This window comes from Asparagus officinalis, chromosome 8 (assembly GCF_001876935.1).
Source record: "Asparagus officinalis chromosome 8, Aspof.V1, whole genome shotgun sequence".
Classification (NCBI taxonomy): Eukaryota; Viridiplantae; Streptophyta; class Magnoliopsida; order Asparagales; family Asparagaceae; genus Asparagus; species Asparagus officinalis.
The window spans coordinates 110,707,545-110,731,429 of NC_033801.1; the positions used below are offsets into that span (position 1 = coordinate 110,707,545).

Sequence of the window (23,885 nt, forward strand, 5' to 3'; positions counted from 1 at the left end):
GTATTTATGATATAAATAAATATTATTATATTATGAATATATTATTTTTACATTAACATTTGTTAGCAATAAATTATTATATTATTAAAACTTATTTTACTTTATAATAAATTATATTATTTATTACATAATATTTTAATATTATATTATATATATTATATTTTATTTACTATACAATATGTTATTATAATAATATTATTATATTGTTATGTTATTATTAAATATGTTACTATTACATAATATTTTATAATTATTAATTTATATAATTTATTTATTAAAAGTAAAAATATAATAATATTATAGTGATTATACTATTGTATAGTATATTATTATATCATTATTATGTTATTATTTATTATCAATAACTTTTTTATTATTTTTTATTAGTTTATTTATTATATAATACATTATTAACATATTAAATTTTGGTATTTAATATGTTATTATATTATTATATAAGATATTTTATTTATTATATTTTTATATTATTTAATAAATATTATTAATATATCAACGTAACTATAGTATAGTATATTATAGTATAATATAATAAGCATGTTGATAATAACTCTATATTAATTATATTTAATATATTATGTTAGATATTATATTAAAACTTTCTCAAACTTAAAAAAACCAAAACACAAAACTTAAAATATCTAAAAGGTGTTCCGAAACAAATGTTGTGTTTTTGGTTTGAGGATAATTTAGATCAAAAAATATCATAGTTTCTAAACGCATAATGTTTTATTTTTAACAAAAACAACATGGGAAGAAGTAAAACACACGGGGATCCAAATGTAGCCCTAGAAATACGTTTTCGACCCGAGGGGGGAGTGCTATTTCCATAAACTAGTCTGTTGTCCGTGCAAAGCACGGGGTTTTTTTTTGCTACAGTATTCCCGCCCTTTTTTAATTCTCCTGTTTTGAATTTTCTGGGGTGCTACAGTAACTCGCCTGCTACAGTACCATTTTCGAACTGCTACAGTAACCGATCTGCTACAGTTATTTAGTTTACATTATTATGGTATTATAAGTATTAAATGTAATGCAATATAATATTGTATAATGTATTATAATATTATATTGTACTTTAACGAGTTATATTATATTATTATTATATTATAACTATTACATATTATTTTCAAATAATTATATATTTAATTATTTTGATAAATCAATTTGTTATTGTTGTATATAGTATGTTATAATAAATTAAAATATTATAAATTATTTTATATTATATAATATTGTATATTATATTAATATTTTTATAATAATGTTATTTTACTATTAATATAATATTATACTATTTTTAATATAATATAATATTATAATATTATTCATATAATATGATATTATTAATAATGTTAATATTATGTTATTAATAAATTAATATATTATAAATATCTTAATATTATATAATATATTATAGTTTTTAATATGTTAGAGTTTATTAATAGTACTTTAATAATATATTAATATTTACGATATCAATAAATATTATTATATTATGAATATATTATTTTTACATTAACATTTGTTAGAAATAATTTTTTTTTATTATTAAAAATTATTTTACTGTATAATAAATTATATTATTTATTACAGAATATATTAATATTTTATATATTATATTATATTTACTATAAAATATGTTATTATAATAATATTATTATATTGTTATGTTATTATTAAATATAAATATGTTACTATTATATAATATTTTATAATTATTAATTTATTACAATTTATTTATTAAAAATTTAATATTATTATAGTGATTATACTACTGTATAGTATATTATTATATTATTACTTACTATCAATAACTTTTTTACTATTTTTATTAGTTTATTTATATTTTATTATTGTTTATTTATTATATAATACATTATTAATATATTAAATATTGGTATTTAATATGTTGTTATATTATTATATAAGATATTTGATTTATTATATTTTTATATTATTTAATAAATATTACTAATATATTAAATTAACTATAATATGGTATAGTATACATATAATATAATAAGAATGTTGATAATAACTCTATATTAATTATATTTAATATATTATGTTAGATATTATATTAATATCTTCTCAAATTCAAAACCAAAACACTAAACTTAAAAACACCTAAAAGGTGTTTTGAAATAAGTCTTGTTTTTTTGGTTTGAGGATGATTTAGCTCAAAAACACTAATGGTTTCCAAACACATGGTGTTTTGTTTTTGGCAAAAACATCATGGAAACAAGTAAATCACCATGGTATCCAAACAGAACCTTAACTAATAAAACTGAAAAGGAAGGCGATAGGATATCACTTATAAAATTTTAGGAGAAGGGATGCAGGTAGGATTGCGTTCACGGCTCGTCTTCACCCGGTCGTCTACTGACCTGGTTCCCTGCGCCGACATGAGTCACGACCCGCCCAGCCGCAGCGGGCAGTGTCGACCCGGCCGCGATATACGCATGTCACAAGCTGGGCTTGGTCCAGCTCTAGACCCGGGACAAGAGAAATCGACCCGAACCACCTTGAACCGGCCCACTATCGACCCGGCCCGGCCCAACTTGGAAATATAATTTTTGACATAAGCAACTAAAACTAAAGCTTAACTACCGACTTCTAACTATCCTTACCCAAACTCTTACAAATAATAAGGAAGAAAACAATGCATTGTAATTGTATCACATAAATGATCAATCATTCTCCCACTCTTTTTTGATAGTCGAGAAAGCGATCCTCCACCCATCGAAGAAGAGTTAACGTGTCACATCTCCAATCGCCACATCTCGAGACGATCATATGAACAAGCACAAACTAGAGATTTTCACCGAACCCACCCATGACCTAACCAAAAGTTCAAATGATATCCCGCTATATGCTTAGTACGACTGATCCTTGGAAACTCAATCACTCTCGAAAACTCAAATGATATTTAGCCATTAACTAATGATTTAATAGATTAAAAATAAAATTAATATAGTTTATAAATTAATAAAAAAATTTAAAACCCACGAGTTGGAATTATAATATCCACAGTTGGACCCACACCCATTCGCTCTGTGGCCGTTCCGACCCGGCCGCTCTAGGCGGATCATGGGCGGGCTGGTCCAATCTAGACCCGGAATAGAAAAATAGCACGTCCCACTGTTGACCGACGCAGCCCGATCGCTGACCTGACCCGGATTTAAACCCGACGGGACGGTTCCTTTCATTCGTCAGCGCCCGAACCGGCCTCGGCCCGTCGCCCACTGATGTAATTTTTCCATAAAGAAAACGGAACCGCCACAGCCCAACCCAATAGTGACGAAATGGGCTAAGTTAGATGCAAACCGAAACCATACCAAAACTTTACATCGTCGTCCTCTCCACTTAGGGGCTGTTTGTTCGCTAAAAAAAAATGAGAAAACCCTCCCGCCACGTCAGATTTTAAGAAATCCCCACTGCCACGTAGGATTTTGGTTTCAACCGATTTTTAAATCACATGTTTGTTTTGTTTTGTGATTTAAAAAAATGAGTGTGCTACGTAGAATGCCACATCAGATTTTTGAGAAAAGTGTTTTCACACCAAAAACCTCGGAAAACACTTGGAAATGTCACTTCAATGAATTTTTAATTACTAAAAAACTATTAAAACAGTGACCGTGAATAAAATATATTATTTAATTGCTAAAAATACTGTTAGTATTGCCGCTGATTTACATTTTTTTATGTTCAAACAAACACAAAAAAAAAAAAAAAAAATCGAAAGACTATTACCATAACAAAAAAAAAAAAAAAAAATCGAAAGACTATTACCATTACTATTGTGGTTGTAGGTCGGTGGTTGTGGGTAGATTTGTTTCTCACGTGACCATAATGTCGTTCCAAAAAAAAAATACCGGAAATGTGTTGAAATATTTTGAAACGAGTTTGAAAGGTGAGTTTCCATTTCCGATTTTTTACGGAGAACAACCAAACAGCCCCTTAAGATGAAGTAAATCCCCTCTTTTGTTTCCAGATCCCAGATCTCGCTCTATTTCTCTCTTCGAGTTACGAGATCTCCAGCAAACCTCAAACCCTAGGTGAGCGATCTTTCATTTTCTAATCATTATTGTAATTCTAAACCTCATATCTTCGATCTAAATAGATCAATTTCGTGTTTATTTTCCTTTTCAGGGCATAAATTGATTGGGGCTTTACATCAATCTGTTGTTTCTATCATCATCACGATGGTAATAGTCGTTTACATCTTCTTAAATTAGAACTTTTCCGAATGTGATCGTAAGGACTTTTCTGAATGTGATTATGAGGATGATGTTGGCATTTGATAGGGGATCAGTGAGGATGAGATTTTAAACTTTGATGAATATTATAATTCTGGTGTAATAATAGAGTTGTTTTTTTGTCATATTAGACCCTAAATTCTTTCTGAGTTTCATATTTTAGGCCTCTAGATCTTCATAATTCTAATTTACATTGCTAATATATCAAGTTGTTCTTAATAACACTCTTTAGAACTAAAATTTTGTTGTATTAGACCCTAAATTCAGGCTTCAGTTATTATTAGTTCTAAATAAAATAAATACCTTACATCTATTAATTTCGAGAGTTATCCATCCATACTAAGGTAACAATCATGGGTGGAACTGGCTGTGGGGTGTTATTCAATAACTTAATAGATTTGGGGGTGTAAATCATAAACAAAGATTTGGGGCCCTAACTTAGAATTAAGAAAGAATTTAGGGTCTGATATGACAAAATTCTAATGGAATATGCAATGCCTATTACTATTGCATTGGAGATTCTAATAGGGAAATAGGGTTAAATGGCTTTGATGCATGATTTATAGTTTATGTGCGATGCAAATACCCCAAATGCACACTATTTATTGTATTGACTTTTATGTTTATATTGTTTCAAGTTTGAGAAAAAAGATTTTTTTTTCTTATTTCTGAGAATTTCTCTATGTGCAGGTGGTCCTTGCAGCTTCTATCATTAGCAAGACTGGCAAAGGTGGGTTTTTTCTGTCTCTTAATGGAAGTTGCATGCTTTCTCTTATTTTCTTATACTCGTTAATGTGTTGGTTTATGAGTTATAATAGTGCAATATATAAAGAAAAATTTCACTTCTGTAGGTGGTAAAGACACGCTGTACCATGGACAAAGGACATTTATGACTTAAAATTTAAGGATTTTAATCAATATGTGCTAATTTCAAGTAAAGAGTGGAATCCTATAAATTGCTATTTTCCCCCTTTTAATATAGTAGGCCAGAAATTGAAACCACCATATTCTGTTGTTTGCGATTTCCCATCCTCGTCAATATTGCAAATTTGTTGGCATGCACTGAATCTATATATTTTTTTGTTACATTTTTCTTCTATTTCTATGGTGTTGGCATCCTTTTGAGTACTTCTTTAGTCTGAGTTCTAACCCGATCTTCAACCTAGGACCTCCTGTAGCACCCATTTGGTTTTTCTCAGTTACCCATGTTTTTAGGAGGAATTCTTGTGAGTTTATAAAGCTAATAAAGTACACTTATTTTTCATCAAATGATCTTTTTGACACATTATTCTCTTTAATCTCCTACATCTACATTTCTTTCCCAACATTTTAAGTACAAACAAACATTCACTATATCATACACTAATCTTTATTGTCTTGAAACTTGGTTCAATATTCTATCATCTGTAACTGCTAAAAATTAAGATCAATTTGTTCTCTGAAAAAAATTGAGCTACCTAACTAAGTTTGTAACTCTTGCTGCTATGGATATTTCTTTTCTACATTACACGCATTACTAAATCATATTGCAAATCTGCTAGCATAACATAAGAATGGGATTGGGTGTCTATTGTGTCAGTTTAATCCTGGGGCCATCGTCAAATCTCATTTACCCAATTTTATCTGTTGATTATTAGAAAATGAATCAACTGAACTCGCATTTCATTTTGGCTGAACTGCAGCACTTGTTTCGAGACAGTTTGTTGATATGTCCAGAATAAGGATAGAAGGACTGCTTGCAGCATTTCCCAAGTTAGTGGGAACTGGAAAGCAACACACTTATGTAGAGACTGAGAACGTTCGCTATGTTTACCAACCAATTGAACTACTTTATCTGCTGCTTGTGACCAACAAACAAAGTAACATTCTTGAAGACCTGGATACACTGAGACTGCTATCCAAACTGGTATACTTCTTTTGCCTTACACTGAGTTTTAAATTTTAATTATAGCTCGAGCACTATTCCATGCATTCATGATATTGTAATCTCTCCTTGCATTTTGTTGGTGTATCACAATGATAATTTCTTAAAGAAGTTTTTAGTAACTGCTAAAATCTTTTTGAATATTATAAACATGCGTATATATGTGTAGTGTTCTATATACTTCTGCTTGTTGCTGGCTTGGAACTGCAAGAGAAGGAAAAATTTTCCTTTCATTTGTTTGAAAGTCAACCCAAAGATTAGTGTTGATTATGACATAGGACGCCCAAATCAAAACAGTAGCAGCAGATGTTACAGTAAGATTTGCAAAATGATTTGCAGGCAGGTATTCTGCGAGTCATTTTACTGAAAACACTTTTCTGCAACTTAACTTCTTGTTGCATAACTCTTTCGGCAGCAGGAAGAAAGCATTGCGTCAAACATTGCCTCCGTTGTTCTAGGATTGCTGCAGCTATACATGCTGCAAAACATGCACACCCTGCATGAAATTGTTTAGAAACTGTTGGTATTTTCATTTTTTCGGGTACTTGGTCAAGGTGAGCACTTAAAAAAGTTAGTTATTGCCACATACGTCATCTTATCTAGTGCGGACTAGTAAAAAGTATGCAAGTGAAGTGATATAGTACCATATATAGAATTTGTCACTATGGTATTGAATGGAGTTTAATGTTCCTTTTTTTATCAAAAAATATAGTTGGATTTCTCCATGTTACATGTGAAGGTTAATATTGAATCATCCTTTAATCTTTTTAGGTACCTGAATATGCACCCAGTTTAGATGAAGAAGGTGTTTGCAAGATGGCTTTTGAGCTGATTTTTGCCTTTGATGAAGCTATTTCTCTCGGACACAAAGAAAATGTGACAGTTGCGCAAGTTAAGCAGTACTGTGAAATGGAAAGTCACGAGGAAAGGTTGCATAAACTACTCATGCAGAGCAAGATAAATGAAACTAAAGATGTCATGAAGCGGAAGGCTAGCGAGATTGACAAAAGCAAGGTTTGTATTTCCATGAATATGTAATATTCCTATGTAATTTTCTAATCTTTTCAACTCGCATTAGGTTAAAACTGTGGTTTGAGAATATTAATACTGATCATCTGGCCAGATCAATATATCAAACAAATTAGTTGTTTACACAATTAATAATTGAATGATTTTTTTCTGATTAATGATTCTGAATCAGTTGGTTTAGGACAAGGACATCCTCAACATTCTGGATAAAGGTTTATGATATCTGATCAACTATACAAATTGAATTCACATATACTCTATTTTTCACGAGACTTTCAGAATGTAAAAAATGAACTTTGTTGTTCATGAGAGTCGCTTGTTATTATTATTATTATTATTATTATTATTATTTTCTTCATGATAGTCAATAGAATGACCATTCTATGCCACTGACGTCAAGTAAGAGCTATAAATCCTTTTCTAAAATTTATTCTTGGTTGTGCGCCTTCATGGAATGTTACCATGGAAATTGAATCATGAGATATCAGGCGTTTTACTTGAACCTTGTTTTTCTTAGGTTAAATCTGTGGTCACTAAAGCTAATGTTGCAAAGAATCATGCCTTGCAGTTCCATGCCAAGTCTTCCTCTTGGCCATAGGTCACTTGACCAGAACCTTGTTCTCAAACTCACGTAGGCTTACTAATCAAAATGAGTACTATTAAATTATGTTTTTCACCTCATTCTCGGCCATATTGGTAACTAAATTCTCTACTAAGAAAAAACTAAATTGGTTTCCATGGTTTATCATCTATTTCTGCCTGGCCATCACAAGATGCTGTTTCATCTTCTTCCTCTACCAGCATCATTTCATGTTCCTTGTTGCATAACTCATCTTTTCATTTGCTATCTAGGTTGTTCAAGTGAATCGCTAACCCACTAATTTTCATAGTTCTGCAAGCACAATATAGTCACATAAATAGATGAGCTAGAGAAAGAGATGTGGATAATTAGAGATCATCCTCTTGATCAATTGAGACTGCCTAATCATTTATGCACAGACCTTTATGTTTGACATGCACATACAATGTGAAACCCCAACAATGAAGCATATATCTCTGGTTAATCAATTTGAATTTTAACTAAAAATTTCTTCTTACGCATCTATGCTAATTTTGTCTTCAACAATCGTGTCATATCCAATGCTCTACATATGTTTTAATAGTTATCTATGTTGTGTATTTGTTGCATATTTCCCTTTTATTTCAATAGCGTTTAACATTATCTTGAAAAATACATTGCAGAATGATGTTATGTTTATGATTTTTTTCATAATGTCGCAGATTGAGAAGAACAGAGGAGATAAAGGAGGATTTATGGCTATGTCAGGTCCGAGAAGAATTGAAAGTAGTTTCAGTGACATGAGTATTTCTAGCAACAGTGGCGGTTTTGGAAGTGGTTCTGGCTTCGGATTAAGCTCAGATGTGGAATCATTCTCTAGCAAGTCTAAAGGTTTTAACTCTATGGCTTCTGTTTATCTCCTAAAAGCATCGTTAAATTTCTTAGAATCATTCTGTTCGACTTGATCTTTGCATGTAGTGACATGCTTGATAATTTTGTTTCCTTTGTCTATGTAACAAGCTTAATTGTTGGTTGTATTTTAGATTATAGTACTTCATTCACTTTAATGACTCTTCTTTCTGACGACTTGTATGTTCAACGTACATTCTCTTATATAAACTCATTATGTAATAATCTAATATCTAATACTTATAAAAGTGTGTTGCCATGTTAAAACATTTCTTCCAAAAATACCCTCCGAAACACATACATGCATACATCTCTAGCACATCCATACATGCATACATTAAGATATATATATCTAATACTATTATAAAAGTGTGTTGCCATGTTAACATTTCTTCCAAAAATACCCTCCGAAACATATACATGCATACATCTCTAGCACATCCATACATGCATACATTAAGATATATACATACTTAATTTTTCATAACCTCCCTATTTATTAGCATCAAAATTTCATTTAACCACCCACTAATAACATTCCCCCACTAAGTCTTGACATTACACACTAATAATGAAAAAAACGTTATAACTATTCATCTTCCATAAATCATTATAAATTACTATTATAACATTTCCCCACTAAGTCTTGACATTACACACTAATAATGAAAAACGTTACAACTATTCATCTTCTATAAATCACTATAAATTACTATAGAATCTTATCAATTTTCTCTAACCAAAATTCTAACTTTTAATCAAAATTTATTCATATTGAAAAGCAAGGAGACACAACTACATCACTTACAAATCGCAAGAAGTGTGAGTGTGTCAATGGTAACATCACTGGTGGAGTACAATCGAATTGAATGAGGAGATGGTAATGGAAGCATCGGTGTAACAATTTAGAGAGCAGAGAAAAAACTGGTGAAGCTGACTCCTAATTGGTTTTCCCCCTTCCATATTCGTATATGTTTTTGCCTTAGCATGTAAATTGGTTTCCAACTCCTAGGCATGTTTGTAAATATGCTAACTTAGCATGTAAATTGGTTTCCAACTCCTAGGCATGTTTGTAAATATGCTAAATTGTTTGTATAGTTTGGATATACTATACTTTATGCACTATACTATAAATTGTTTGTATAGTTTGGATATACTATACTTTATGCACTATACTACCATGGATATACTATATAGAACAAATAGAACCAAAAGAATTTAGAACCAACGCACGTGCACTATACTAATACTTTACACAATTCATTATACACAATTCATTATTTAATAATTTGAAGATCCATGGTAGTATAGTGCATAAAGTAGTATATAGTAAAGATTAGATGCACTATTTTAAGATTAAAAAAATTGTATCTTTTGGGTATTTCATGATTTGCCAATGTTCACAAAATAACCCTGAATTTTTCCCCAAACAATCATGGATCTTCATAATTTTCAAAAAGACCATTGAAATTCCATATATTTATAGAAAAATATTGAAATTTTATAATTTTTTTACAGATAAACCCCTATATAGGTCAAAACTTAAATCTTAAGAAGATTGAAAGAAGTATATGATCTAAATTGTAAGAAAATTACAAATAAGTCCTTAAATGTTGTTATAATTACATTCAAAATGAAACTTTTTCATTAATTAAATAATAAATTGTGTAAAGTATTAGAACATAAAGCAAATATGTCCACGTGCGTTAAATGTTGTTATAATTACATTCAAAATAAAACTCTTCCATTAATTAAATAATGAATTGTGTAAAGTATTAGAACATAAAACAAATATGTCCACGTGCAATGCACGTGCACTATACTAGTAGTATTAAACGTAAATTATGCAAAATAGTGCAATTCATAGGAAGAGAAAAACCATTTCAAGTGGCGGTAAAATTCTTTGCTAGAAGAAATAATATCTTAATTTGCAAGATTATTCAGCCTGAGTTGCAGCAAAATGAATTGTTCTTCAGAATTACATTTACATGGTATTGGATGCAGGACTGACAATATAAACTGTGTTTTTTTTGGGATATTCATGAGTATGGACATCACCGTTACCACTTGCAAAATGTTATGAGTTTAATGGTATCATCAGATAATAGTTGTAAAGTTAAACCGACAACATCGTGTTGCTTAATTGAACTCATGGAGCAACATCCTGGAGAAGGGAGATTTGTACGTCAGTGAACAATGAAGTATGTCTGAATTCATGTTGTTGGGTGCCTGGCTCTCTTTAAACCCTTTACCCTGAGCTTTGGGATCATTGATTTTGTAAATGAGTTAGCTTATCCTTAACTTTTTTTGGGTATAGTTTCAATTCTATTCGGGTTCTCTTGTAAAATCAATTTAATTTATAACTAAGTATAAAAACCCCAATCAAGTCCTAGACATAAAAATTTGTTTCAGTGAATCAGATTGGACAAATTTTTAAAATCAACCGTTTTTTAACTTTAATAAGCAAAATCGACCGTGTCAAAAAAAAATCAGCAAAATCGACCGCACGGGACTACTAGTCCCGTGCAGTCCCTATCTCCCTCCTCACCACCTGCCCATCTCTCTCTCCGCACTCACCTAACCCCCTCTCCTCCCGCAAGCCACCCCCGATGCCCTCGCCTCCCTCTCCAACCCCATCGGCTCCCTCCCCGACAAGCTTCTCGTCATCCTCTCCCGCCTCCATGCCGTCTCTCGTGACGACCCCGACATCCTCACCTCTCCCAACGAGGCCTCCATCTCTCTTCTCCTTCGTACACCGGCTTCTCCCCTTCCATGGTAGACTGCTTCTTCAAGCTCTTCCTCTTCCAAGTAACATCTCTTCGACAGAGACCTCATCACCACCTCCCGTCTCTTCAGTAAGTCGCTGATCCATGAAGGGGTTTTATTCAGAGAGAGTATCTTTTACTTTGGTGTACGAAAACATGAATTAGACATACAAGAGCAGCTAAGAAAACAATTGAAGCCAATCCAGTGATTGTAGCCTTCGATAGAGAACTTTCAGGTCTTGGTACTCGATCACTACTCAAACATTTGCCCAAGTTGATCGGCTTTAACTATGACACCTCAAGTAACATCTCTTCTACTGATGTTCTTGATCTCAAGTAACATCCCTTCATGGTTGGCTATGACACCTCAAGTAACATCTCTTCTACTGATGTTCTTGATCTCAAGTAACATCCCTTCATGGTTGGTGATGACAGCGATACCGCCAGTTGGCACTTGATGATGAAGTTGTAGAGACGGGCAGTGGGAGTAGATGAGGACGAGTTGGCACTTGATGATGAAGTTGTAGAGACGGGCAGTGGGAGTAGATGAGGACGAGGGAGGAGAGGGGGCGGCTTGCGGGAGGAGAGGGGGGTAGGTGAGTGAGGAGAGAGAGAGAGATGGGTAGGTGGTGAGGAAGGAGATAGGGACTGCACGGGACTAGTAGTCCTGTGCGGTCGATTTTGCTTATATTTTTTTGACAAGGTCGATTTTGCCTATTAAAGTTAACAAACGGTTGATTTTAAAAATTTGTCCAATCAGATTCGATTTTGATTCTTTTTCAAGGTCTATATATCATATTATGTTTGCCATTTCTATAGACCTGAAAATCTTGATTCATCTTAAATGAATGATATATTGGAACATAGTGTGTGTGGGCACTCTGTGAACAAGTGACAACACGCAAAATTACTTGGTATGTTTCTGTACCAGTCTTGTGCATTATTCTTATATCATACTAGTTGAGATTCATATATCACTTAATAATTTCATACACAGTTATACTTTGGCTTCTATGTCATTTATATTTTAAGCGCCATAGCTTCTTATCCACAAAACTTGTTCTCATCTTTTAGCTATTAAAACCTCAAATTATCATGTGTTTTATTATTGCTTTCTTGTTTTTCCTAAGAAGCTATCTGAAAATCCAGGCCGTCCACCTTCAACTGCGACAGCTCCCTCTAAAGGTCTTGGTATGCAGCTTGGCAAGACACAAAAGACAAGTCAGTTAATGAATTCACTCAAAGCTGAAGGGGAAGTTATTCTTGAGGATGTGCCACCTGTTGCTTTGCAGTCCAGGTCATCTCTTCCACTGACAGATCCCATTACATTAACTATTGAAGAAAGGCTCAATGTTGTAGTTAGGAGAGATGGTTTGGTTAGTAACTTTGATGTTCAAGGCACCCTTTCTGTCCAAATACTTAACCAGGAAGATGGGCTAGTTCAATTTCAGGTTCTCTCTCTCTCTCTCTCTCTCTCAATTCCTTCACCCCCCCACACACACCCCAAAAAAAACATGTATCATATATCTTCCTGTGAGATTAATATGCTTTTTCATTGTCGTACTTTAGTGGCTTCTGAAGATCAAGCATACCTTCGACCTGGATAACTGGCATTAGTGTAAATTAAACGAATGCCTTTGACTGATTAATATTTCAAGAAAATACACATTTTTCCGAATTGCAGAATCTAACATCAGAATGTTTTTGTTCCTTGATGTTTTCACCTTCTGTTTATTTTATTGATTTATATGCTTAGATGCATTTACATCACCAATATAACTACAAAGAAAATCATGATTTTAGGTCCATTCTTTCTCTCTTTGCTATCAGTCGTATATCTGGGAAGGTTTTTGATAGTTACTTTTTCCTGTTTGCAAATTGCAACCTATGTGCAATGTTTTAAATATCGGATATCGGGGAAATATCGGATGGCCAAAATTCATATCGGATTGCGGATATCGGGAAAATATCAGGGATATGTAGTAAATATCGGAATGCTATAATGAATGTTTGCATACATAGTATACTGCATTAAAATGTAATCTCAACATATGTAATGAAATTTAAGCATACAAAATATGAATAATATATGTTTAGGATCGCTAATCAACCTTCTAAAACAAACAAAAGTGCAAAGCAACGTTGCAACATTCGATCTGCTTTTTTTAGGGCAAAATGTCATTTGATATAATGGGAAAATCTTGATATCTCGCCCAAAAATTCCAAACACGGTATATTATTTTGCAACAAGCTATATAAAAAGATATATTGGTCCACATATCGGCTAATATATCGGCCATATCGGGGATTTATCACTCAAAATAGCCAAAAAGTGGTAAAGGATATTTAAAGACCATATCGGTTGCGGCAAGTCCTATAAAAGGATATATCGGGCCATGTCGGGGATATTTAAAACAATGCCTATGTGAGCTTGCTTTTTTAATTCTCAAGGAGCACCATTGTGGAAAATATATCTATACATTCTTCTTTGACAGGTTAACTGACATGTTGGTTCCCATGTTTTTAAGAAACACCTATTATAAAAAAGGCCTTCCTTTGTAACTGCATTTCTCTCATAAAATGCTACTTTGGCTGCATTTTGTTTTTTTAAGGTTTGACTTCATAGAGTGTTTATCCTTCAGTATCCTTTTGTAATTTCATTTATTCTAAGTGTAAATATTCAATTTTCATATGAAGTAAGAAATAGGGTTTTCTTTGTAATCAATAAGTGATGATGGATAATCAGTAACAATCTCGGTAGCCACCTTGCATCATCTTTGTTTGCATCGGAAATTTTTTTTATTTGCGGAATCCATTACAACGTTTATCGATTACAATAGATTCAAAAGGAGCCTTTTTATAAGACTTTTCTACACAAATAAAACAAACAAATATGAAGTAAGAAATAGGGTTTTCTTTGTAATCAATAAGTGATGATGGATAAACAGTAACAATCTCGGTAGCCACCTTGCATCATCTTTGTTTGCATCGGAAATATTTTTATTCGCGGAATCCATTACAATGTTTATCGATTACAATAGATTCAAAATGAGCCTTTTTATAGGACTTTTCTACACAAATAAAAATAACAAATATGATCTCCTAGAAACACACGCATGATCGTTTATTAATCGCTGCTTGCGTGAGATCTTTTCCTGTGTCGGGAACTCTTTGATCCGTGGACCGTCGAGTATCAGATCCGGTTGATCTCGTTTCACAAAGGAAACAAGAACCGAAGTAAATAACCTCAACAAAGTGAGATCAAGGTTGCTGATAGCGGATCGCGGCGCGTCGCGGCGAGGTACCGCTAAGGCTATATCGGGCTATTGCGGCAAAATCGTGACAAATAGCGCACAGTCAAATAGCGGTCAAATTTAAATATATTTAAATATCCTAAATAATAAGAAAATTCATAAAAAAATCTAAAAATTCAATTAGTTGTAAATTTCTTGTATTATCAATAAATAACAATTAATAAGCTTGTTGTATGAATGAAACTATGAAGAAATTCAAGAAATATAGCATCATAATATGTGTGATAGCGGGTTTAGCGGGTTTAGCGGCTTTTAACAACAAAAATCCGCTTTTAACCGCGAAAATCCATTTTTAACCGCGAAAATCCGTTTTTAACCCGCTAAAATCCGCTTTTACGCGCTATTCGAATGAATAGCGGATTTTCCCGCTTAAGCCAGCCGCGAAACCCCTACGCGTAGCGCTGAAGGGCCGCGACCGCTATTCGCGCCGCTATAGCCCCGCTATTGGTCGCTATTTACAACACTGAGTGAGATTATACTCTTCTTAAGATTAAAATGAATTCTGATCTTAAGGAAACAAACTGAAGGTTGCTAAAGGGGTTCCAGATCTCTCGAAATCTTCCTCTTTATGTTGAAGTTCACCGAGATCTCGCTAGCCTCTCTTTGAAATTTGTGGGTCTGCTCTCACAAGGACAACACCTCGCCTTCAAGCTCCAAATTTCAGATCTCCTGTGTGTAGGGGCCATACGCTTGTATTTATAGGCTCTGGATGCAGTGTTTTAAGATAGAAATTGATGATTTGACCTTATTCTCAGTTAATAACCGCTTAATCATGTTCAGAGATGATCCAAGGTAGTTAGGAAGGCAGTAGAACGATCAAATCCTGAGAAAGCTGTTAAAAACGCGTTTCAGGAACTTCTGGGTGCGAGCCACCTCGAGGTGGCTCGGCCTTGACCGAGCCACCTGGCCTTGGCCGAGCCACTTCGAGGTGTCTTGTTCTGTCGTATTGCGCACTTGGTCGTTTCGTTGACTCGTACGCTTCACTGACTTGCTTTGTGCGCTCGTTAGCTTCTCTATGGCATCAGATGATCCTCTTTGACTCGGATAATGACGTTCGTTGTTTTCTCATCGTCTCGGGCTGCGTGTAGGAACCTATAAATAATTTTTGACACCTATAAATACTCCCTTCAAAATGTTTTTGTCTTATTCTTTTATAGTGAAGGCTGAAATACTTTGGATATGATACGCCCAACCTTTAATTAATTGATTTATTCAGCTTTCAGTCTATTCAGTATTTTCTCGAATAGCTGAAATTCTTCTGGTGCTGTATTTATCGTCTGGTCGTTGTTGAAATTTTAAACTGAAACCGGTGTGGATTTCTGAATTAGCTCGTGTCGTTGAATCGACGTTGAGATGGTCGTCTTCGTCGGGATTTGGTATCTGAATCACGATTGAACTTCCCGGGATTATCCTTTGACCTGGAATTTTCCTGAGCCTTGTTTCGGCAAAATTATCGAATCGTTGACTAGCGTCGACTAGCGTCGACCCTCATTATATTGCCATTGAGCCTTATTTTGGCAAAAATATCGATGTGTTGATCAACATTGACCTTCATTGCAACGCGTTGCCTGACACTAACTTTCATTATCACGCGTTGACTGGCGTTGACTTTCATTGCAACACATTGACCGGCGTGAACACAGTTTATACTCATACCTCATACCGTCATACGTTAACTGGAGTCTATACAGTTTAAGTTCTTAAGGCGTTGGAGCGTAGAGAATCAGTTTATACTCATATACTCTTCGGAGTTTCGGGAATCAGTTTAGCCTCATATACCCGTCGGAGGTTCACGAAGATGCAGTTTATACTCGTATACTCATCGGAGTGTGGGGAGCAGTTTAGCCTCATATACCAGTCGAAGGATGCCGTTCTCATTTGGCTTATTTTGCCATCATGATACCGATGTCAACCAATGCTTGAATGCTATTTTTCAGAGTAATACAAGCCTTGATGGGGGTGATGAACCCTCTCGTGATATGCATAGTACTTCGGATCTGAGGTCTTGTTTGCTTCCTCCTGATTTTTAATAGGTGACGGCTTGATTTTGTTGTTGGCGAGGAGGTACTTGAAGATGGTTAGAACTTCATCATTTTCGAAAGAATACTCCTCCTGGAACTTTGGATTAAGAGTCTATTGTTGCCTTCAAGGTTGTTGATGAATGTTGACAGCAGTTGCAGGTGCCTTAGCCGTCGGTTGGCCTCTCGACTTTTTTCTTTTTGGGAAAACGTTCGGCCTGTTCAACACGTATTTTTAACTCTTTTTAAGTTTTGGATGGTACGACCCTAGGACTTACGGGACATCGATAGAGAGATTGTTGTGACATATCTGCAATATGAACTCCTCTGTGACAGGATTCCTCTAATTCATTGCCTTATTACGGAAGCGTTTGACAAAACTATCAACTGACTCATCGTCCTGCTTCTCATCCAGAAGAGCTCCGATCAACACTTTAGTGTCATCGTCGAAGAAGTTGTTGAGGAACGAGCTTTCCATGTCGTCCTAACAGTTGATGCCCTCCGGCTTGAGACGTCGATACCAATCGAAGGCCGTCTCGCGAAGGGTGCCCACGAATGACTGAATCATCAGGGGTTTATTTTCGGAGATCACTCCTAGATGAGACTTGAAGTAGATTAAGTGCTGAGTGGGTGAGCCTCTCCCAGCAAATGACGTGAAATTAATTAGATTGAATTTCGTCGGGTACGGATTGAAACCCACTTTCTTGGATATGGACACGGAATGTCGGTTCTCTTCACTTCTTGAGCCGATAGCAAGGTGTTGACCTTATCTTCCAGCTCTTGCATCATCTTGTTATCGCCTTCATTTTTCTTAGAGCGATGTTGAGAAGAAGTAATTGGGCCACCCCTAGTGTTATTGAGGGGTGCAATTGAATCACCCCCAGTGTTATCAAGGGGTGTATCAGTCTTGATGACTTCGTCCTTTTCTGGATCACTGTTATCTACGACGTTCTGAGTTCGACGGCTGGATTCAGCTTGCTGATTTGACACCGTCTGGAGTTGTTGATCATGTTGCCCTCTTATCCGTCATATGGTCAACTCTATTTCCATCTTCATTTCAGCTCAGAGTTCCTCTCGCTATCGAGCTAAAGCCTCTTGAAGCATTTGAGCCTCTAGGTCGGGAGTGATTGTGAACGACTCCCTGCTTCCCCCATGCTGGATATTGTATCGTTAGAGGAGATTGTGGAGCAAGTATCCGACAGTTCGTCTTTCGAAGACAGTCTTTCGTGCATCCTCGGGTAATCCTTATGTCCGATGGTTTCTAGCTGGAGCCGAGACATTCGTTGGGTTATCCTTGAATTGACTTTTCTTTCGGGAGAAAAGTCAGGATTAGGGCCGTTTGAAACAATCACAGACTTTTTTTTGTCAACCATGTTGGTGATTTTAGAGAATCCATCATCCTGGACGGTAGATTTTCTCTCGTGGAAACATCTTGACTTAGGCTTTGACGTTTTGGTGATAAGTTTCTTGAATATCGAGACCCTTTGTGAAATGGTCCTAGGGCAACTACATTTTGATAATACTGTTTTGATAGATCACCCACATGGACAGTGAGAGCTGGTTTCTCGGACATCCTTATTTTGAGATTTGTTCACACTCCCAGCCTGATGGTATAACTCATTGGAGTAATTCATCGTTTGTTAGTGTGATGTCCCAAGTATAACGTTGTCTTTTGACGGACACGTCTTCTTTTAGGGATGAAGAATCTTGTTGATATTCTCAGGACGATTTGTTGTCTCCTTTGAACGATTCAAGGTCGCATCAGGAGTCGCACATTTAAGACTACCCCATTACGAGCGTGGAACCTTAACGGACTCTTGGGTTTTAATACGAACCCCCAGACGATTGATGCTAGGAGTCCTCTTGTGCACGTTGCACGAACATGCACAAGGAGGTGTCCCGATTTGTTTGGAGGCGACGAAACACCTTTGAGTGGCTTTTGGCTTGACAGGAGTGTTTGTACGACCACCAGTCTGAGGAACTACTCGGGTTTTGTTTACTGAAGCTTTGTCTCGATCTTCGTGCGAAGGATCAAGACGGTACGCCGTCGTAACCTTGAATTTCGACAGGTCAACGCTGCCGTGAGACTTCTCCGGAGGTACGTGATCAACTGAAACAAGAACGAGACTTGACGAAAGCGGAGAAATGGCTACGGGAGGCGAATTAGGCGCGAGACACCTTGAGGTGACTCGGGCTTGGCGCGAGTCACCCTGCAGTGACCCGCACTTGGTCGAGTCAACGTGGAATGACCTGCGCTTGGCCGAGTCACCTTGAAGTGACTCGGGATTTCTGATCTTTTCGGCCGCTGTCGGAGTTATTTTTGATGCTGTTTTGGACTTTGGCCTCCAGACTTGACGTGGTTTTTATGGTTTTTTGGCCACATCTTCCTTCGTGTCTTGTGCCTTTTGCAAAAGGGTGCGAGCATGTGCGGCACGTGCATAGCGCCTTTGGATACGCTCCTTCCGGGTTGAATGGTTCCTTCTGATTAGGATCTATTCTTCCGTTGATGGCTTGGAGGATTTGTTAGCAACGCGCTGTTGAATTAATTCGGTTGCTTGACGCCTCCTGGACTTCAAGTTTGCGTAATATCGAACCCCGTCGACTTGTTCCAATGCCTTGGCGATTTGATGAGTTTGGCGTTAGCGTCGCCTCTGACGAGCCCTCTTCGTCAGAGTTGGCGTACTTTGATTGGATAACTCATTGATTTGAGAGAAGTCACTTATAGCCTTCATCAGTGAATACGCCTCTTTCAAAGACAATATCTTTTCGCATTTGTAGGGAGGAGAATTTTGATGAAGACGAGGAGAAATATTCCTCGAACTTGGCTTCGTCGAACTCGTACTTGACCGCTGAATCAACCGGGATCTTGATCTTCGGTTGCGACACGACAGTCTCGGCTGTGAGACGAGACAGTTGGCTCCCACAGTGGTCGCCGGCGCGTTTGCGTCGTAAATATTTTTATTTGCGGAATTCGTTACAACGTTTATCGATTACAATAGATTCAAAAGGAGTCTTTTTATAAGACTTTTCTACACAAATAAAACAAACAGATATGATCTCCTAGAAACACGCATGATCGTTTATCAGTCGCTGCTTGCGTGAGATCTTTGCCTGTGTTAGAGACTCTTTGATCTGTGGACCGCCGAGTTTCAGATCCGGTTGATCTCGTTTCACAAAGAAAACAAGAACTGAAGTAAATAACCTCAACAAAGTGAGATTATACTCTTCTTAAGATCAAAATGAATTCTGATCTCAAGGAAACAAACGGAAGGTTGCTGAAGGGGTTTCAGATCTCTCGAAATCTTCCTCTTTGTGCTGAAGTTCGCCGAGATCTCGCTAGCCTCTCTCTAAAATTCGTGGGTCTGCTCTCACAGGGACAACACCTCGCCTCCAAGCTCCAAATTTCAGATCTCCTGTGTGTAGGGGCCCTAGGTTTGTATTTATAGGCTCCGGATGCAGCATTTCAAGATAAGAATTGATGAATTAACTTTATCCTCAGTTAATAACTGCTTAACCATATTCAGGGATGATTCTAAGGTAGTTAGGGAGGCGGTAGAACGATCAAATCTCGAGAAAACTGTCAAAAACATGTTTCGGGAACTTCTAGGCGTGAGCCACCTCAAGGTGGCTCGGCCTTGCCTTGGCCGAGACACTTCGAGGTGGCTCGGCTACCAGGGGCTTCTCCGGACTTGTCTTGTTCTGCCGTATTGCGCACTTTGTCGTTTCATTGACTCGTACGCTTCGCTGACTTGCTTTGTGCGCTCGTTAGCTTATCTACGGCATCAGATGATCCTCTTTGACTTAGATAATCCTTTCTGACTCGGATAATGATGTTTGTCGTTTTCTCATCGTCTTGGGCTACGTGCAGGAACCTATAGGTAATTTTTGACGCCTACAATCTTGTCGTAGTTAGTCTTACTAGTAGTACATGATAATGTCGGTTCCTTTATACGTTTTGTTTACATTACATATTAAGAAAGTTTGTTGTCAGTTGAAAAGCTTGTAGATATCTGCATATTTTCTTCTAATTAAATACAAAGAAAGTTTGTTGTCAGCTGAAAAACGTAGATTTTTGTAATTCAGATTTCATGTCTGTCTCCAAAAATTTGGGGTGGAGGCTTTCTTGTAGTAGAAGGATTTGTTCTCTTTGCTGCGTCTGTGAAGATTTTTCCTTTTTGTTTTGAAAATTTTATTTATATGTGGATTATTGAGTAATTTGTATATGATGTGCATTTTTCAGATCGAAAACCAAGAGATGCCTGGTCTCAGCTTCAAGACTCATCCTAACATTAACAAAGAGTTGTTCAACAACAATCATATAGTAGGCCTGAAGGATCCAAACAGGCCTTTCCCCACTGGTCAAAATGATGTTAATTTGATCAAGTGGAGAATCCAAGGCATGGATGAGGCCTCTTTGCCATTGACTGGTGGGTTTACATTTTGATGTCATCTTTACATTTTGATGTCATCTTATCTTAAACAATGTTCATTTTAACATTTTCAGCACTGCTTACTGATTGATTGTATCTATGTGCAGTTAACTGCTGGCCCACTGTTTCTGGAAGTGAGACCTTTGTTAATATTGAATATGAAGCTTTCGAGACGTTTGACCTGCATAATGTTTTGATATCTATACCTCTTCCTGCAAGTCGAGAACCACCTAGTGTAAGGCAGATAGATGGAGAATGGAGGTAAAGTTGATGTTTCCTTTTTGTAATGTATATAGCTTCTGAATTCTGATTCTTTGTTTTCTTCTTCATAACCATTTTGCATTGGACATGCCTTCCACCTGTTGAGTGGAGTGTGCGTATGTGTTGTGTGATTGCTTTAGAATGAAAAAAGCCAGAATTAATATTTTAACCACTTTAGAATTTTACGAATCCTTGTCACCATTTCTCTAACTGATGAGGAAAATGTATTTATCCTGTTTGGAGTTTAATATCTGAAGTCTTCAGTACATTATTTACTTTGGCCAAGATTGTAAGGTAGAACAATGGCCATTTAGATTCAGATATATTAAGATAATATCAGTTTTTCCACCAGTGGTTCAGTCCTTTGATATCTCAATTTCAGGTATGATGCAAGGAATTCGACATTGGAATGGTCAATTCTTCTCGTCGATAACACTAACCGGAGGTAATATAATCATGTCTAGGAATAAATCTGTAATGGGAGCTCTTTCAGATATTTATTTTTAAATGATTCATTCAACTTGTCATTGTTGACAGTGGATCCATGGAGTTTGTCGTGCCTCCTGCTGATTTTTAAATGATTCATTCAACTTGTCATTGTTGACAGTGGATCCATGGAGTTTGTCGTGCCTCCTGCTGATCCATCTTCATTCTTCCCCATCGCAATCAGATCCATGGAGTTTGTCGTGCCTCCTGCTGATCCATCTTCATTCTTCCCCATCGCAATCAAGTTTACCGCTGCCAACACTTTCAGTGACGTAAAGGTTGCACACTTGACTATCTGCTTTTTTGCATTTGTCATATAGCATTCACTGTAATTCCTTGGTAATTTAATTCTTGTAAAGTAGCAATTGTTCTTAGCATTTTATATCCTTTAGTAGGAGTTATTAGGACCTCTCCCGTCTTTTTTTTTACAGTGAAACGTATCCTGTTCCATCTCTCCAATCACCTTTTTTGAGAGCCACAAAGTTTATTTTATTTCCATCTAATATTTTTATATTGTGTTTTGTGATTGGACCACTATTGACTGTTCTAAGTAAGCACATTAGATCTAACATGAAGCTCTCATCCTTTTGGGTTTATTCATCAATTAGATATAATTAATTAGGGTTTATTCCATTAAATTTGGTAAACTTTATTATTTATTGCCCTGTAAAGATTTCTTTGTTAGTTCCTACTTCTTTGGACTTCCCCCTTTATGCAATTATATAAAGTATCACATGCGATTTGGAAGCTTCTCCATGATCAATAATCCTTTAAAGATATCGTTGCTGCAGTTTGCAACTCATTGTTCTCGTTTTAGCTTGCTTTCACCATCAATATATACACCATTGTCTTCCTTTGACTGTGGATTTTCTCAATGTTTGTTTTTTGGTTTAAAAACTGCGGATTAAAGAGGCGGAGATAGCGATTTGGAAGATGTCCATGTATTTAACATGAGATTTGTAATTTTTTGCAGGTTGGAAATGTCATACCGATTAGAGGTGGTCCTCCTCCAAAGTATGCTCAAAGGATACAGCTGATAGCAGACAATTACGAGGTGGTTTGAGTTTAGAAGGGGAAAATGGTTGCCCATTTGACATTGGTTGTGGATTCGATTTTAAACTATGAGGGGTTTCCTTTTTTGTTCAGGAGTTTAACTGTGTGGATCATTTTATTTTCTTGCTATTTCTTTTAGTTTTGGAAGAGTGAAAGATATACATCGAAGTTTTTATGTGCTTAACGGAGTCTCAATGTTCTGTTTGTATCAATGATACCTTGCATTACAGGAATTTTATCTTTCAGTACCATATGATCTTTGTGGGTCCATTTTGCCTATCTTTCCATCTTAGGCATCTGTTTGATTTGACAAGCATATACAGTATAAAATAAGTTGTTAAGAAATAAGAGTGATGAGATTTATATATTTCGACATGACTAGCATTGTGAATTTTAACCCCTATCCGTCTTTTGATAGTTTATCTGCCAAAATTAGTTGTTATCTTATATTTGTTTTCATTAGATTCTATTGAGAGGTGAGCTAGTGGTGATGGTCACCCTGCTGCTCTAATGAGTGATGCTTGTGTTGTTGCACACTTGTGAGATCCATTATTCTAAGGAGAAAGTTTTGAAATCAACCATTTTGAGAATTTAATTAGCAAAACCGACTTTCTTCCTTAAAAATGAGCAAAATCGATCGTTTTTAGCCCTCGTGGCTAGAAAACGGTTGATTTTGCTGAAGAGGTTTTCTTAATTACACGGGACTAGTACTAGTCCCGTGTAATTGTACTAGTCCCCTGTAATTAGTGCCTGCTAATTCATCATTAGCCATGCCAAGGAAATGGAAAATGGACAGGATTACTAGTTTAGTATAATTTGACCGCTTAATTAAGGCTTTAAATTACACGGGATCAGCAGTC

The 23,885-nt window shown here is 35.7% G+C and overlaps 1 protein-coding gene across 1 annotated transcript; it reads left to right on the top strand.

The window, feature by feature from the left end:
- Positions 3,895 to 23,312, top strand: LOC109851557 (coatomer subunit delta-2). Its single transcript, XM_020421751.1, has 14 exons — positions 3,895 to 3,931; positions 4,013 to 4,076; positions 4,171 to 4,226; positions 4,968 to 5,007; positions 5,960 to 6,183; positions 6,973 to 7,215; positions 8,512 to 8,680; positions 12,613 to 12,914; positions 21,036 to 21,222; positions 21,333 to 21,486; positions 21,869 to 21,931; positions 22,094 to 22,131; positions 22,192 to 22,250; positions 22,946 to 23,312. Exons 3-14 carry the CDS (start codon positions 4,224 to 4,226, stop codon positions 23,033 to 23,035), a joined length of 1,572 nt encoding a protein of 523 aa, XP_020277340.1. The 5' UTR covers positions 3,895 to 3,931; positions 4,013 to 4,076; positions 4,171 to 4,223; the 3' UTR covers positions 23,036 to 23,312.